General features: G+C 51.5%; 6 protein-coding genes across 6 annotated transcripts; 4 read left to right on the top strand and 2 right to left on the bottom strand.

The window, feature by feature from the left end:
* Window positions 1-498: 498 nt before the first annotated feature.
* On the top strand, window positions 499-2,324 carry ASPZODRAFT_150082 (hypothetical protein; the record flags this gene model as incomplete). Its single annotated transcript, XM_022725573.1, has 5 exons — window positions 499-802; window positions 881-1,253; window positions 1,323-1,693; window positions 1,762-2,101; window positions 2,168-2,324. 5 exons carry the CDS (start codon window positions 499-501, stop codon window positions 2,322-2,324), a joined length of 1,545 nt encoding a protein of 514 aa, XP_022583655.1.
* A 416-nt stretch (window positions 2,325-2,740) lies between these two features.
* Window positions 2,741-3,568, top strand: ASPZODRAFT_129551 (hypothetical protein). Its single transcript, XM_022722289.1, has one exon. The coding sequence runs from the start codon at window positions 2,915-2,917 to the stop codon at window positions 3,557-3,559; it is 645 nt and encodes a 214-aa protein (XP_022583654.1). The 5' UTR covers window positions 2,741-2,914; the 3' UTR covers window positions 3,560-3,568.
* A 463-nt stretch (window positions 3,569-4,031) lies between these two features.
* Window positions 4,032-5,528, bottom strand: ASPZODRAFT_60969 (hypothetical protein; the record flags this gene model as incomplete). Its single annotated transcript, XM_022728954.1, has 3 exons — window positions 4,032-5,228; window positions 5,263-5,428; window positions 5,491-5,528. The coding sequence occupies 3 exons, from the start codon at window positions 5,526-5,528 to the stop codon at window positions 4,032-4,034; spliced, it is 1,401 nt and encodes a 466-aa protein (XP_022583653.1).
* Window positions 5,529-5,954: 426 nt separating this feature from the next.
* ASPZODRAFT_91455 (hypothetical protein) lies at window positions 5,955-9,725 on the top strand. The gene is made up of 5 exons (XM_022730424.1): window positions 5,955-6,194; window positions 6,290-6,393; window positions 6,473-6,681; window positions 6,758-9,182; window positions 9,261-9,725. Exons 2-5 carry the CDS (start codon window positions 6,334-6,336, stop codon window positions 9,297-9,299), a joined length of 2,733 nt encoding a protein of 910 aa, XP_022583652.1. The 5' UTR covers window positions 5,955-6,194; window positions 6,290-6,333; the 3' UTR covers window positions 9,300-9,725.
* On the top strand, window positions 8,972-9,752 carry ASPZODRAFT_1404455 (hypothetical protein). Its single transcript, XM_022724665.1, has 2 exons — window positions 8,972-9,182; window positions 9,261-9,752. The coding sequence occupies exon 2, from the start codon at window positions 9,299-9,301 to the stop codon at window positions 9,716-9,718; it is 420 nt and encodes a 139-aa protein (XP_022583651.1). The 5' UTR covers window positions 8,972-9,182; window positions 9,261-9,298; the 3' UTR covers window positions 9,719-9,752.
* A 798-nt stretch (window positions 9,753-10,550) lies between these two features.
* On the bottom strand, window positions 10,551-12,848 carry ASPZODRAFT_140079 (hypothetical protein; the record flags this gene model as incomplete). Its single annotated transcript, XM_022724622.1, has 9 exons — window positions 10,551-10,751; window positions 10,803-11,312; window positions 11,377-11,454; window positions 11,629-11,689; window positions 11,729-11,755; window position 11,914; window positions 12,094-12,162; window positions 12,237-12,705; window positions 12,780-12,848. The coding sequence occupies 9 exons, from the start codon at window positions 12,846-12,848 to the stop codon at window positions 10,551-10,553; spliced, it is 1,485 nt and encodes a 494-aa protein (XP_022583650.1).
* Window positions 12,849-13,058: the final 210 nt, after the last annotated feature.

Raw genomic sequence — 13,058 nt, 5'->3', positions numbered from 1 at the left:
TCTTAGAAGCTCTTCTGAACTGTTCAACGTGTTCTTGAACAGCAGAAACCCCGGCGTACACGTGTGGTTGGTTCCCTTCGAGATCCCTCTTGCTTTATTCCCCGCCGCTTACCCGCGTTTGCAGATTTACCCATTCGCCGCCTTCTCCATTGCACCGTGAACACCCGACCCCCCCCCCGGGAGACCTCATGCGATAGTTCTGCTGGGAGAAATAAAAAGGAGTTATCAGGGCTTTCCTCAGCAATCCTACAAGCTGCCTCATATTGCTCGCTTCTGAGGAATTCACTCGGTATGTGCTCACCCCTGCTTGTCCTAGCTTTGACGTATGGAACTCTGACGTATTTCTGCGTCGATAAGGTAGTATTCCCTCCAAACCGCAGGACCCTTGACGAATTGCCAATATCGGTGACCCTTGCGAATCCCTTTTCTATTCATCTTTCATTGATCCTTACATATTTATAAATACCCCCTTTTTCCCTTTCTTCTTCTTCTTTCACAATGCCGTCCATTGACGAGCCCCCAAAAACCGAAGCGAGGTTGCTCCTCGTCTCGAATCGCCTCCCGATCACCATAAAACGCTCAGAGGATGGAAAGTATGACTTCTCCATGTCGTCCGGTGGCCTGGTCAGTGGATTGAGCGGTCTGTCGAAATCGACGACTTTCCAATGGTACGGCTGGCCCGGTCTGGAGGTCCCCGAGGAGGAAATTCCAATGGTGAAGGCCCGATTGAAAGACGAATACGGTGCCGTTCCGGTCTTCATCGATGATGATCTGGCAGATCGGCATTATAATGGATTCTCAAGTGGGTGGCAACTTGCCTTTTGAGATCTTGGCCATGTTCGTCATACCGGACTGCTGACCTTCTCACCCTCAATTCTAGATTCCATCCTCTGGCCTCTCTTCCACTATCACCCTGGTGAAATCACTTTTGATGAGTCTGCCTGGGAGGCATACAAAGAAGCGAATCGGCTGTTTGCCCAGGCCGTTGCGAAGGAGGTCCAAGACGGTGACTTGATCTGGGTTCATGATTATCATCTCATGCTCCTCCCGGAGATGCTTCGTGAAGAGATTGGAGACAGCAAGCTGAATGTGAAGATTGGCTTCTTCCTCCACACCCCCTTTCCTAGCAGTGAGATCTACCGGATTCTTCCTGTTCGGAATGAGCTCCTTCTGGGTGTACTGCACTGTGACCTGATCGGATTCCACACCTACGACTACACCCGACACTTCCTGAGCAGCTGCTCCCGGTTACTGTAGGTCAAATCTTGGATCTCTTTTATTTTTATTAATACCAACTCGCCAACTCACGCATTTTTTAACAGAGGCTTGGCTACAACCCCGAACGGCATTGAATTCCAAGGCAAAATCATCGCCTGCGGCGCATTCCCGATCGGAATTGACCCGGAAAAGTTCAAGGAAGGCCTCAAAAAGGAGAAGGTGCAGAAACGCATCGCGATGCTGGAGCAGAAGTTCCAAGGTGTGAAATTGATGGTGGGCGTCGATAGGCTGGATTATATCAAGGGTGTCCCCCAGAAGCTGCATGCACTAGAAGTTTTTCTGAGTGATCATCCTGAATGGGTCGGAAAAGTCGTCCTAGTCCAAGTTGCAGTGCCGAGCAGACAGGATGTCGAGGAATACCAGAACCTACGGGCAGTGGTGAATGAATTGGTGGGCAGGATCAACGGAAAATTCGGTCAGTTCATGATTGGTTTTTCTTTTCGCTGGCATGTACGCGGGGAAGCTCTTCTAATGCAATTGCAGGCACCGTGGAATTTATGCCGATTCACTTCCTGCACAAATCGGTCAACTTTGATGAGTTGATCGCGCTGTACGCGGTCTCGGACGTGTGTATCGTATCCTCCACCCGCGACGGCATGAACCTCGTGGCCTATGAGTATATCGCGGCCCAAGAAAAGCGCCACGGCAGCCTGGTATTATCTGAATTCGCCGGTGCGGCGCAGTCGCTCAACGGAAGCATCATCATCAATCCCTGGAATACCGAGGAGCTGGCGGGCGCTTACCAAGAAGCAGTCACCATGAGTGATGAGCAGCGCGCTCTTAACTTCTCCAAATTGGACAAATACGTGTCGAAGTATACTAGGTATGTCATGGCCCCTTGAACATTTCTTTTTTCCCACATGGAACCCTCTAGCTGACTGCCCTCCAGTGCCTTCTGGGGTAATTCCTTCGTTACAGAACTCACGCGCATCTCTGCACAGTCGGAGAAGAAAGTCCACACAAAAAAGCCCTTGGTCGTGAGCCCTAGTCTTCCTCAACAACCTCTCCAGACCGACATACTGGGTAATGTGCAAGCCGCGCTGTGACCTAGAAGTCGGAACTTATGTATGACCCGAAATGATCGATTAGAAATAAATAATGAACTACTACTTGGCCAATTTTTTTTTTCTGCTTCTCATTTTCCTGTTTCCCTGCTTTCGGCGCTGGTGTATAACTATACGGCTTAACTATCTACCGGAAGACCAACTATACGGCTCTCCCCTCTCATAGACCTGGGATAGTCAGGCACTTAGTGCTTTCTGGTATTGCATACTAGCGTTTAACAAGACGAATACGACTACTCCGTACATCCTTGTTTAGTGAGACTATTCGGTTGTTATGCCTTGTAGTGTTGGAAGCCTTGGTAGACAGTGCAAACAGTGCAAACACTCGTTCGATCTCCGAGAGGAAATTCTTGGGCGAACCTCAACACGACAATCCAACTGGGTAAGGAACTTGAGATACCTATCAACCCTGACGAGGAGCCAATTGAGCGAGGATTTCGCAAAAAGTTTTAGGAATCCATTAGGCTTCCGAAAGCCTGAACCAAGAAAGGGGGAAAAAAGGGCCTGCCAGCCGATCAAGTCTTCCTCATTCAATTGTTCTGACTGTCTCGCCATTCGACCACCCACCCATAATGGCAGCCAGTCTTTCTCGCACGATGCTCCCCCTTAGACCACTGCATGCCGCCAGATCCGTCGCCCCAGTGATCCGACGAGCGGCGTCGACCACCCAGCAGAACACGGAAGCCACGACGACGACCAGCACAACAGCCCACGCCAGCCCTGCTCCTCCGAGTTCGACAGATGCTTCCTCTCCTCCTCCTCCCTTTATCCGCAGCTTTCCCTCCACACTCAAAACAGGGACGGTAATCTCCGCGGGTTTAATGGATCGCACCGTGCGCGTCGCCCACCGCCACACAACCTGGGACTCGCACATCCGCAAACTCTACCCGAAGGTCACGAAGTACATGGTGTCGGACCCGCGCAACTCGCTTCGCGAAGGCGACGTGATTGAGTTTTCGTCCGGGTTCCCCAAGAGCCGACATGTGCGGCATGTGGTTGAGCGGATCATCGCGCCCTTTGGCGAATCCCTCGAGTCGCGGCCGCCTCTCATGACGAAAGAGGAGAGGGACGCCGTGCGGGTGGAGAAGAGGGCGGCCAAGTTGGATCGTAGGGAGGCCAGGGCTGCCGACGGTGGGAAGAGAACTACCCAGCGGAGAGACGAATATATTGGTCGCGTGAGGAGGTTGGTTCAAGAGAGGATGAGCCGCACCCAGTGAATTTTTTCCTGCCTGTCTTTTCCTCCATGTCTTGTATTATAGCTACGTTTTTCTCTTCTTCTTTCGCAGTGTAATACTCTATCAAAATAACAGATACACAGAAGGTACATTAGGTAACTAGAAGTAATGATACGAACGAAGAACGGCGTCGTTCTCTATCAGCTTAAGTAGACACGGGACAATATGCATAGGCAAAAGGTATCGTATGGACCAGAAAGTTTAGGGGGAAAAAAAGATACAAAGAACAAAAGAAAAGAAAGGTAGGCCGGCAGCCCTGGGCACTTTCCCCTGTCTAGCCTCGCCTTTCAAAGAGCTTGCACCGTTGACTGTAAATCCACCTGTCGAAGTGTAGATGCGATATGGTATCCCGACTCGAATAAGGGGGAAGGGTTGATTAAGAAGACTGCTAATTTGTGAATCGAGTTCATAGTGAAGGAAAAGATTTATCCATCGTTTCTTTTTGCAGCTGAGCTTATGATGCAAAAACGCGTACGTTAAGGTCCACGCTGCCAGTCGCCAGGACGCACCTGATGGACATCTTGGCCGCGGGATTGGCGTCCTCTTTGGAGCCGTTTGTCGTTGCGGTAGGCGTGGGACTGCCGTTCACACCGGCGTCACCATTGAGCCCGGTATCTTTAATAAGAGGAGGCGCCCATCGCAGGCAGCTGACAAAGTGCTCGTGGATGTTCAGGGTCCGGACACATTTACACTCCTGCGTCAGATCCCAGCAACGGAGGGTCTTGTCATCGGATACGGATAGGAGGTATTTCCCACCTGGGTGAAAGACCAGAGCTCGAACCCAGTTATCATGGCCAACCAGCGTCTTGATTAGGGTCCCTCGAGAATCCCACAGTCGGATAGTCTTGTCACGAGAACCGGTAGCGACAAACTCGGCCGATGACGAAGCCGAAGGTGGTTTTTTCAGCCCTGCAATAGCCGCCAGATGTGGGTAACTGGCTGCTGGTGCGAAAGCAACGCACTCTACTACGTGCTCATGGCCAAGGAAGGTCGCCTTCGTCTCCCCCGAAGAGATATCCCACAGTCGAGGGATTTGGTCATCTCCAGCCGAGAAAAGAAAGCGGCCATCAAGAGAGGGAGTGACATCGCGCACCCAGCCCGCATGACCCTGTAATGTCTTGACGCAGTACCCGGTAGTCACGTCCCATATCCGCAGAGTCTTGTCTCGAGACGCAGAGACCAATAGATTTCCCGACATGGGAGAGCCAGCCGCTCCAGACGGGATGAATCGTATCGCGGAGACACTATGGTCATGGCCAGGGAGTGTTCGGATATTCTTGTACTCATCTGACGGATCCCACAATTTGATGGTCAGGTCGGATGAACACGACGCCAGTAACGTGCCTCCTCGAGGCCCGCCGTAATCCACATCTAGCACTGCCTTGGTATGACCCTTGATTGTCCGCTCTAACTCCCCCAGCTCCCAGTCCCAGACCTTGATCGTTGTATCGTCAGAGCCGGACGCAAGTGATGAGAAGACAGGGTGGAAAGCAACACAGTTGACAGGATCGCGGTGCGATTGCAGGTTATGGCGGGCAGGTGCGCGTGGCAGCCACGACGCCGGATCTTGATTTCGTCGCGATAGCGATGTGGGCGTCGCAGAATCCAACTCGGCTTGAAGCGAAGCGCAACGGGATTCCAGATCCATAATCTAGGTAGAACCGCTTCATTAGCCGGGATCATACTTTCTTCTGCAAGCGAACCACGCTGGTCCATTTCTTCTCTAATAGCCCCTCATACTTCTTAACCGTTGCATCGTCGATGTTCACCGAATCGCCCAGTTCTTCTCGCAGAGTCCCCGAGCTCTGAGGCAGGTTGGCAGACGCCAGATAGGCGATGATGGATTTGTGGCTAGAACCAGAATCACAGTCAGCGATGGAGCGAATGCCTCTCCTATATCACCAGACACGTACAGCTCCTCTGCCTGCCGCGCAGTAAGTAGCTGGCTCATGATCGCGGTGATTTCGTGCGCGATGGTTCAAACAGTCAGCCCTCTGCGTCCCCCGTCCCCCATCATAAGACAAGAAGCGTTTAGGAGCCCTCTCGAAGCAAATCTCTCAGGCCGGACCCCGTAGAGAAAGCGTCGTTGATGTCTGTCAATTCGGCCGCTGCCCCTCCTGATTCACCACGCAGTCGACGCGTTGATGTGATTCTTTAGATTAGAACACCAGGGGAGGGGATCCCACTGAATATGCCGTAAATCTCGTAAACGAATTTATTAGCAACAGGCCTGTCTGTGTTGTTATTCCCTGGTAAACAACTTGTTGACCAGCAGCGGGGAGTTTTGGCTTGTCCCGCAGCCACAGACGAGGACGCCAAGTCTGTGGATGTGCTTTGCCGCTGCCACAGCGATGGGCGGTTTGTTGACATCCCGTTTGCCTGTCTCTCCCCTCCTCTCTGCCCAATCTGTTACCCCCACCCGACGAACGATCGCGCCCAGATCCAAACAGCTGCAAAGTCTGTGATCTGGCCTTCTCTGCGATTATTTAGGAGCTGACTGGCGGCAAAGCAACTGATTGTCCTTCGTTCCTTGTCTGCCGGACCGCTCGACATCGAACGCCTTATTCCCCCGGCCGACGCGGTCAGAGTCAATAAATCTATATTCCATTAAATTGAGGTATGTTTTCATTTTCCCCAGAGACATCAACATGAGTATCTCATATGTTTACGAGCATCGCAATTGGCTGCTGTGCTGACTCTCTGAAACTGTAGACAACCGAGTGTCTGAAAACGATCTAAACCCGTCACATTTTACCATGGCGGAAGGAGAGGAAGACTTTTCCTCGCTTCCATTGCCTGACCGGTTCACACACAAGGTGAGCGAGTACTCATCGATGCCTCATTGCAGGCCGCCGATCGCGGAACAATGCTTACTTCGATTGTTGTGCTCTGCAGAACTGGAAGGTCAGGAAAGAAGGTTACGAGGATGCAAACAAGCAGTTTGAAAAGACACCGGACGAGTCAGATCCCGTATTCAGTCCGTTTTTACAAGATCCGGCGTTATGGAAGGGTGCTGTGGCGGATTCAAACGTGGCGGCACAACAAGAGGGGCTTGCGTCCTATTGTTCATTTCTGAAATACGGCGGCGCCCAAGCATGTGTGAGGTACGAGCTCTGCCTTTGGAAAGTTTGTTAACTATACGTACGGTCAGCTGTTCTAATCAGCAACTCTTTTCTCTAGGACACGGGGAAGCACGATCGCCGCGATTGTCGAAAAAGGCCTGCCTTCTACACGACCGGCAGCAAAGGCTAGTGCGCTAGAGGCCCTCTTACTTTGCATAGAATTAGATAAATCGGAGCCCGTCATTGAAGAAATGCTCCCGGCGCTTTCGCACAAACTTGCCAAGGTTATTGCTCCCGCCCTCGCTGCGCTGAAGGGCATCTTTCACAATTATGGAGCCAAACTCGTCGATCCGAAACCAGTCCTCAAGGCTCTGCCGAAAGTCTTCGGGCATGCAGATAAGAATGTACGGGCAGAAGCACAGAATCTGACGGTAGAGCTGTACCGGTGGTTGAAAGACGCTATGAAACCCGTTTTCTGGGGGGATCTGAAGCCTGTCCAGCAGCAGGACCTCGAGAAGCTTTTCGAAGCCGTGAAACAGGAGCCCCCACCAAAGCAAGAACGATTCACCAGAGCGCAGCAAGAGGCGATGGCTGAAGCCAGTGCTGCACCCGGCGGCGAGGAAGAGGAGGGGCTCGCCGGCGAGGAATACGTTGAAGACGATGGTGGCGAGATGGACGCATTTGACCTCGCCGAGCCTGTAGATGTCATGCCCAAGGTCCCGAAAGATTTCCATGAACAGCTGGCCTCGTCAAAGTGGAAAGACCGAAAGGAGGCACTAGATGCGCTGTACAACGCGTTTAATGTCCCGAGAATCAAGGAGGGACCCTTCGATGAGATTGTGAAGGGACTCGCAAAGAGTATGAAGGATGCAAACGTTGCTGTTGTGACCGTTGCCGCAAATTGCGTTGATCTGCTCGCCAAGGGCTTGCGCAAAGGGTTCGGCAAATATCGGTCTCTCATCATGTCTCCCATCTTGGAGCGTCTCAAGGAGAAGAAACAATCAGTTGCAGATGCCTTGGGTCAGGCCCTTGACGGTGTATTTTCTTCAACGGATCTATCTGAATGTTTGGAAGAGACGCTGGAGTTCCTGAAACACAAAAACCCGCAGGTCAAACAAGAGACTGTCAAGTTTTTGATTAGGTGCCTCCGCACGACGAGAGATGTTCCGTCCAAAGCCGAAGTCAAGTCCATCGCCGATGCGGCTACCAAGCTTCTCACAGAATCCAGCGAAGTCGTCCGATCAGGCGCTGCTGAGATTCTGGGTACGTTGATGAAAATCATGGGTGAACGGGCAATGAATCCTTACCTTGACGGGCTTGATGATATCCGGAAGGCCAAGATCAAGGAATACTTTGATACGGCAGAGGTCAAGGCCAAAGATCGCCCGAAGCCCATTGTCGCGCCCCCGAAGCCAGCCATTCCAGCAGCTGGAAAGAAAGTTGTAGGCGGAAAGAAACCTGCATCTGGCCTGAAAAAGCCGACTGCTACTGCGGCACCACCGATTGAAGAACCAGCTGCGGCGCCCCAGTCCAAACCAGCAGCTAAGGGAGTTCCTTCTAAGGCTGGAGGACTCCCGAAGCCTGGTGGTGGACTGACAGCACCAGGGGCGGCTCTCAAGAAGAAACTTGGCGGGCCTGGCGGACTAGCATCCCCCCAGCGACGTGTTGTCTCACCTCCATCAGAAGAAGCACCGCCCCCCGCTGCGCCTAAGTTCGGTCCTGGAAGAGGGCTCGCCGGCCGTCCTATCGCCAAACCAACACCGGTACCAGAACCAGCTCCTATCGCACCCCCTGCGACACCTCACGTCGGCGGTCTCGCTGCCATTGAACGCGCAGAACTTCAAGAACTGCGAGCAGAAAATGAGCGGTTTACAAAGATGGTCGAAGAGTTACGAGCAGAGAGAAGCAAGTTGAACTTGCAGATCACTGAGCTCCAGAACCAGAACGCCCAACTCATTGAGGATCATACGCGAGATGTGCTGGGCATCAAGGCCAAGGAGACGCAGTTGGTCCGGGCACGCAGCGATGCCGAATCTGCCGAACAGAGCGTGCAGAAGCAACAACGAGAGATTGACCGACTGAAACGTGAACTTGCGAGGGCCCTGCGGGCTACTGCGATCAGTCCCCCCAATACGATGGCTGATACTGCCAGCATGGGGATTCCCGAGATGGGATCCATGTACCAGGACCCTATTTCTCACGACAATTATTCTCAGCCTCGAATGGGACTCCATATGGGATCTCGATTTGAGAGTGCTCGACCTCGGAGTTATGTGTCGGCAAGCCCCAGCGAAGAGAAAGAGAACAACGGCCTGGAATCACCCGGGTTCAGTAGCAGAGAAAGTGCGCTCGGACGACGCAAGCTGAGTCCAACGTTTGGCACTGGCTACTCCGGAATGGGCAGCCCGACTCGATCATCGTTGCTGGGTTCAGGCAGTGCGTCTGGGGAAGATCAACCTAGCCGGGTTACAGAACCGGCGGAGAACTGGAAGAGAGCCGCAGAGGTGACCAGCCAGTTGAAAGCAAGAATCGAGCAGATGAAGGTCCGTTTGGTAGTGCCCTCCTTTTTCCTTATCATGATGACAGGACAGATTATACTGACAGATCTTTTCTACGCATAGGCGAGACAAGGACTCAACCGACCAGCTGCCCAACGTTAATGACCTACTATGTTTTGTTCTGTCTCTATTCCTACCTCTGCATTAATAATTATTCTTCCCTTTTCTTCTTTTTTATTTTCTTACGTCGAATGAATGCTTTCGATGGCGAGTGTTCTCCCGACCCAGCGTTGGCTGGCTATTGGAATTTTATTCGTCATGGCTGTCAATACTCGCTGTTTGTCTCATCTGTAGCCACCACCTGGGCTTGCTTTGGACGGATGGTGCATTTTCTGCTGGCACCTTGGATGTATAGATTCCTTCTGTACCATTTTCTTGTGATTTTATACGGTGTGAAAGGGGGTAATGGCAAAACGGGAGGAAATCAATGTCGGGGTCATGGCTCGGTTCATCTCACAGGGTGGGCGATTTCTCAAATCAAAAAGACTGCATCTCTTTGCCCGTACTTGCTTCGATCATAGATCACTTCTCAGTATCCATAGAGAGATAGTCGCGATGCCTGGTTCCCTATTTGGCAGATTCTCGAACTATACAAACCGCTCTAACCGTAGATGACAGCGGCTAACAACATGATGAGTCTCGAGACCACACCAGGACAGTAAGATTTCTTCACTGAGCGTGAGAGATCAGGAAAAGATGAGTTTATTGTTACCGAAGAGTAAAAAAAAAACAAGGTATGAGTTGAACTGCTGATGGATTCATTATTTTACTAATCATCATTACTGAATGTCCCAGGTCATCAATGGACGTGTGCCATTTAGAATCTGTTGCCAGATCCAAGACACAAATCTAGTACTTCGCTGGAGAAAACCCAGAGGGTTTAGGATCGATATCAGCACTTCTTCGGCACAACCACAGCCATGAAAAGGCAGAATTGCAATTTGACATCCGTGCTAGGAAGGAGAGCTACGAGTGATACGGGAGGGGGGGGGAAGGGGGCAGATATCGCAGACATGAATGCAGAATGGAGTCACACCAGACAAGTCAGCGGTGGTTGAAGGAGGTTATGAAATGCATTCATGGGTATCTGCAGGGTACATAAAACAGGTGAAAAAAATCAAGTAGCCGTCAAAATGGAATCCATGTAGATTGTGGGATATAGGGTGGGTGCCAAGAAGCTCGGTTCTTTTAACCCATCTAAGCTAAATGCCTCGATGAACACCTGTAGCCACATTAAATGGAAATAAAGAACTTTTGTCTTTTTTTTGGCATCAGACGGTACCAGCGGAAAGAAGGGGGAAGCCTTGGGTAATCATGCGTCATCAAGAAGGTAGTTCTAAGCTGGTTTATGGCTTAGACCTTGATGGCAGTCTCGACAGCCTTGCGCTTCTTCTCCATGCGGGCGTTGGCCTTGGCGCCCATGATACCACCACCCCAGTGGCGGCGGGACTCCTCGGTCTTGTCGGTGTAACCCTCCTTGATGGCAGAGAGGAGCTTGGCGAACTCAGACTTGTCCTCAGAGCGAACCTCGGTGATGGCCAGAACGGCAGCGGTCTTTGAAAGTTAGTAACATTGTATAAAATATTAGGCCGCGAATAATCTCACCTTCTTGTGGACAACGGTTCCAAGACGAGCCTTGCCCTTCACGATAGCGTAGGGGACACCCATCTTGCGGCAGAGAGCGGGAAGGAAGACAACCAGCTCAATGGGGTCAACATCGTGGGCAATGAGGACAAGAGAGGCCTTCTTGTTCTCAACGAGACCAACGACGTGGTTAAGACCGTACTTGACGTTGTAGGGCTTCTTGCTGACGTCCTCCTTCTTCTTGCCCTCAGCGACGGCGGTAGCCTCCTGGTGGAGACGCTCCTTCTTCTCGACCTTGGTCTCAGGGCGGTACTTGTTGAGGAACTTGAAGGTCTGGGCAGCGGTGTTGCGGTCCAGGGTGTTCTGGAACTGCGCAATGGCAGGGGGGACCTTCAGGCGAAGGTTGAGGACCTTCTTCTGGCGCTGAAGACGGACATACTCGGGCCACTTGACGAAGCGGGACAGGTTGCGCTTGGGCTGGACGTCCTGGCCGATACCGAAGTTGCGGGCACGCTTCTCGAAGAGAGGGTTCTAAAGAACTGTCAGTGACCCAATTTCATCCGACGAGAAAAATAGATAAATAATCTCCACATACCTTAGCGGCCTTCTTGCTAGAGCCAGCCTTGCCCTGGGGGTAGGGGAGAGGGGCGGCCTTCTTTCCGGACTTGGGAGGCTATCATTGAGAAAAGAAGATCAGCTCGTTGTCCACCACACGCTGCATCTTCTCTGAACTCTATGGAACTACAAGCGAGTATTTCTACTGCGCTTGTGGCTCCAGCCTAATCATCACCAACGCAATGGGCTCACCCTTTAGGGGGTGAGCCATGCGGTTGGCGGAATCGCTTACAGACGGATCTGAAGCGGAAGGAAAATGTCTATCGACATCTTCGTTCAAGAAGAGATGGATGCTGCAAAGAGCAATGTTAACTGGACATTCATGTGCTTACCATGTTGTCGACTGGTGTTCCGCTGTGCTGGTTGACGGGATTGACAGAGCAAGAAAGAAAGAAAACCAAAAGTGGCCGCCTCGTTGGATTAAAAACGTCGCTAGTCCGCGTTCGTGGGTCGCGCTAGTGCGGAAATTCAAGCGAGCCCCTTCCCGATGGGAACATCCACGTGACATAGGGCTTACCCTAATTCATTTAGGTTAGCGTTAGCCTTATGGTTATCATCATTGCGCCAGTGACAGGGCTCTTTGCTTGCATACAAAAGGCATGGCATGAAAGTTCAGAGATCAATATTCAGACCAGGGGCATATAGCAAAATAGGAGTCCAAAAGAACCCCAATCGCCATAATCTCTCAAGAACGAACCAAAAGCTATGATTATATAATCAGGTAAAATCATCCTGTAGCCAGATACGCAAGAGACAATTGTATACGCTATAGATAGCAGGTATCATGGAACAAACAGAAAAAAAAAACAAAGTATCCCAGCTATCGCCATGCTCCAAGACCGGGCAGGCCGCCACGTCCAATATTTGCACTCGCTGCCTGTATGGCTTTCTTCTTGCCGAGAGAACCCTCTTGGGCCCTGACTCCCGCGACGATGCGGTCGATGTTTGTTTCGATGACGATACCTCCCACAATCATTTCACCCAGAACAGCGTGCATCGTCTCGTATCCAAAGATCAAATCTAGTTCGCAGACGTTCTCGAAGATGCGGTCCAGCGCTTCGACGAAAACCTGGATCAGATCGATTAAGGCAAGCGGCGACTCGGTCGATGTCGAGATCATGATAAACGAAAGAGTAGCATATGTTCGGTATGTGATTTGCGTAGGGGCATCGGACGGTCCATGGGGTGTCTTGGAGCTGGCGCCTTGCGACAACAGGGGGGGAAGAGGCAGGAAGTTGCAGGCACTTGCCGGCCGCTGAGCGACCAGATCATAAATTTGACCAATGAGTTTTTGTCGGGTTTGTGTATCCTAGCCCCAGAATTGCAGTCAGTAACTTGATCCGAAAGCTGAAACTGCTCGTTGGTTGTCCTTTGTATGCTCACGATATCTGTGTAGAACTTGGTCAGGCGCGGTTGGCCATTGTTATTGAAGACAAGGACGGCGTTGATCATTGCAACTATCTGGAAGACTGAGGTTGAACAAAAAGAAAACTAGGCAGGAACATTAATACTTGATGCAGTGCCAGCAGTTTCAATCTGCGATCTGACAATCAGCTTGTCAACAGCAGTCAAGGTCAGCCTTATCGCCGTGATATGGCGGGGATGAGGCTCGGGAAACATTCCTCTGAGAAGCGCCACTCGGAAAAGTTGCCGCTGGGGCGT

Source organism: Penicilliopsis zonata, assembly GCF_001890105.1.
Source record: "Penicilliopsis zonata CBS 506.65 unplaced genomic scaffold ASPZOscaffold_3, whole genome shotgun sequence".
Taxonomy (NCBI): Eukaryota; Fungi; Ascomycota; class Eurotiomycetes; order Eurotiales; family Aspergillaceae; genus Penicilliopsis; species Penicilliopsis zonata.
The sequence above is the reverse complement of the archived record's forward strand: the minus strand, read 5'-3'. Positions and strand labels throughout refer to the sequence as shown.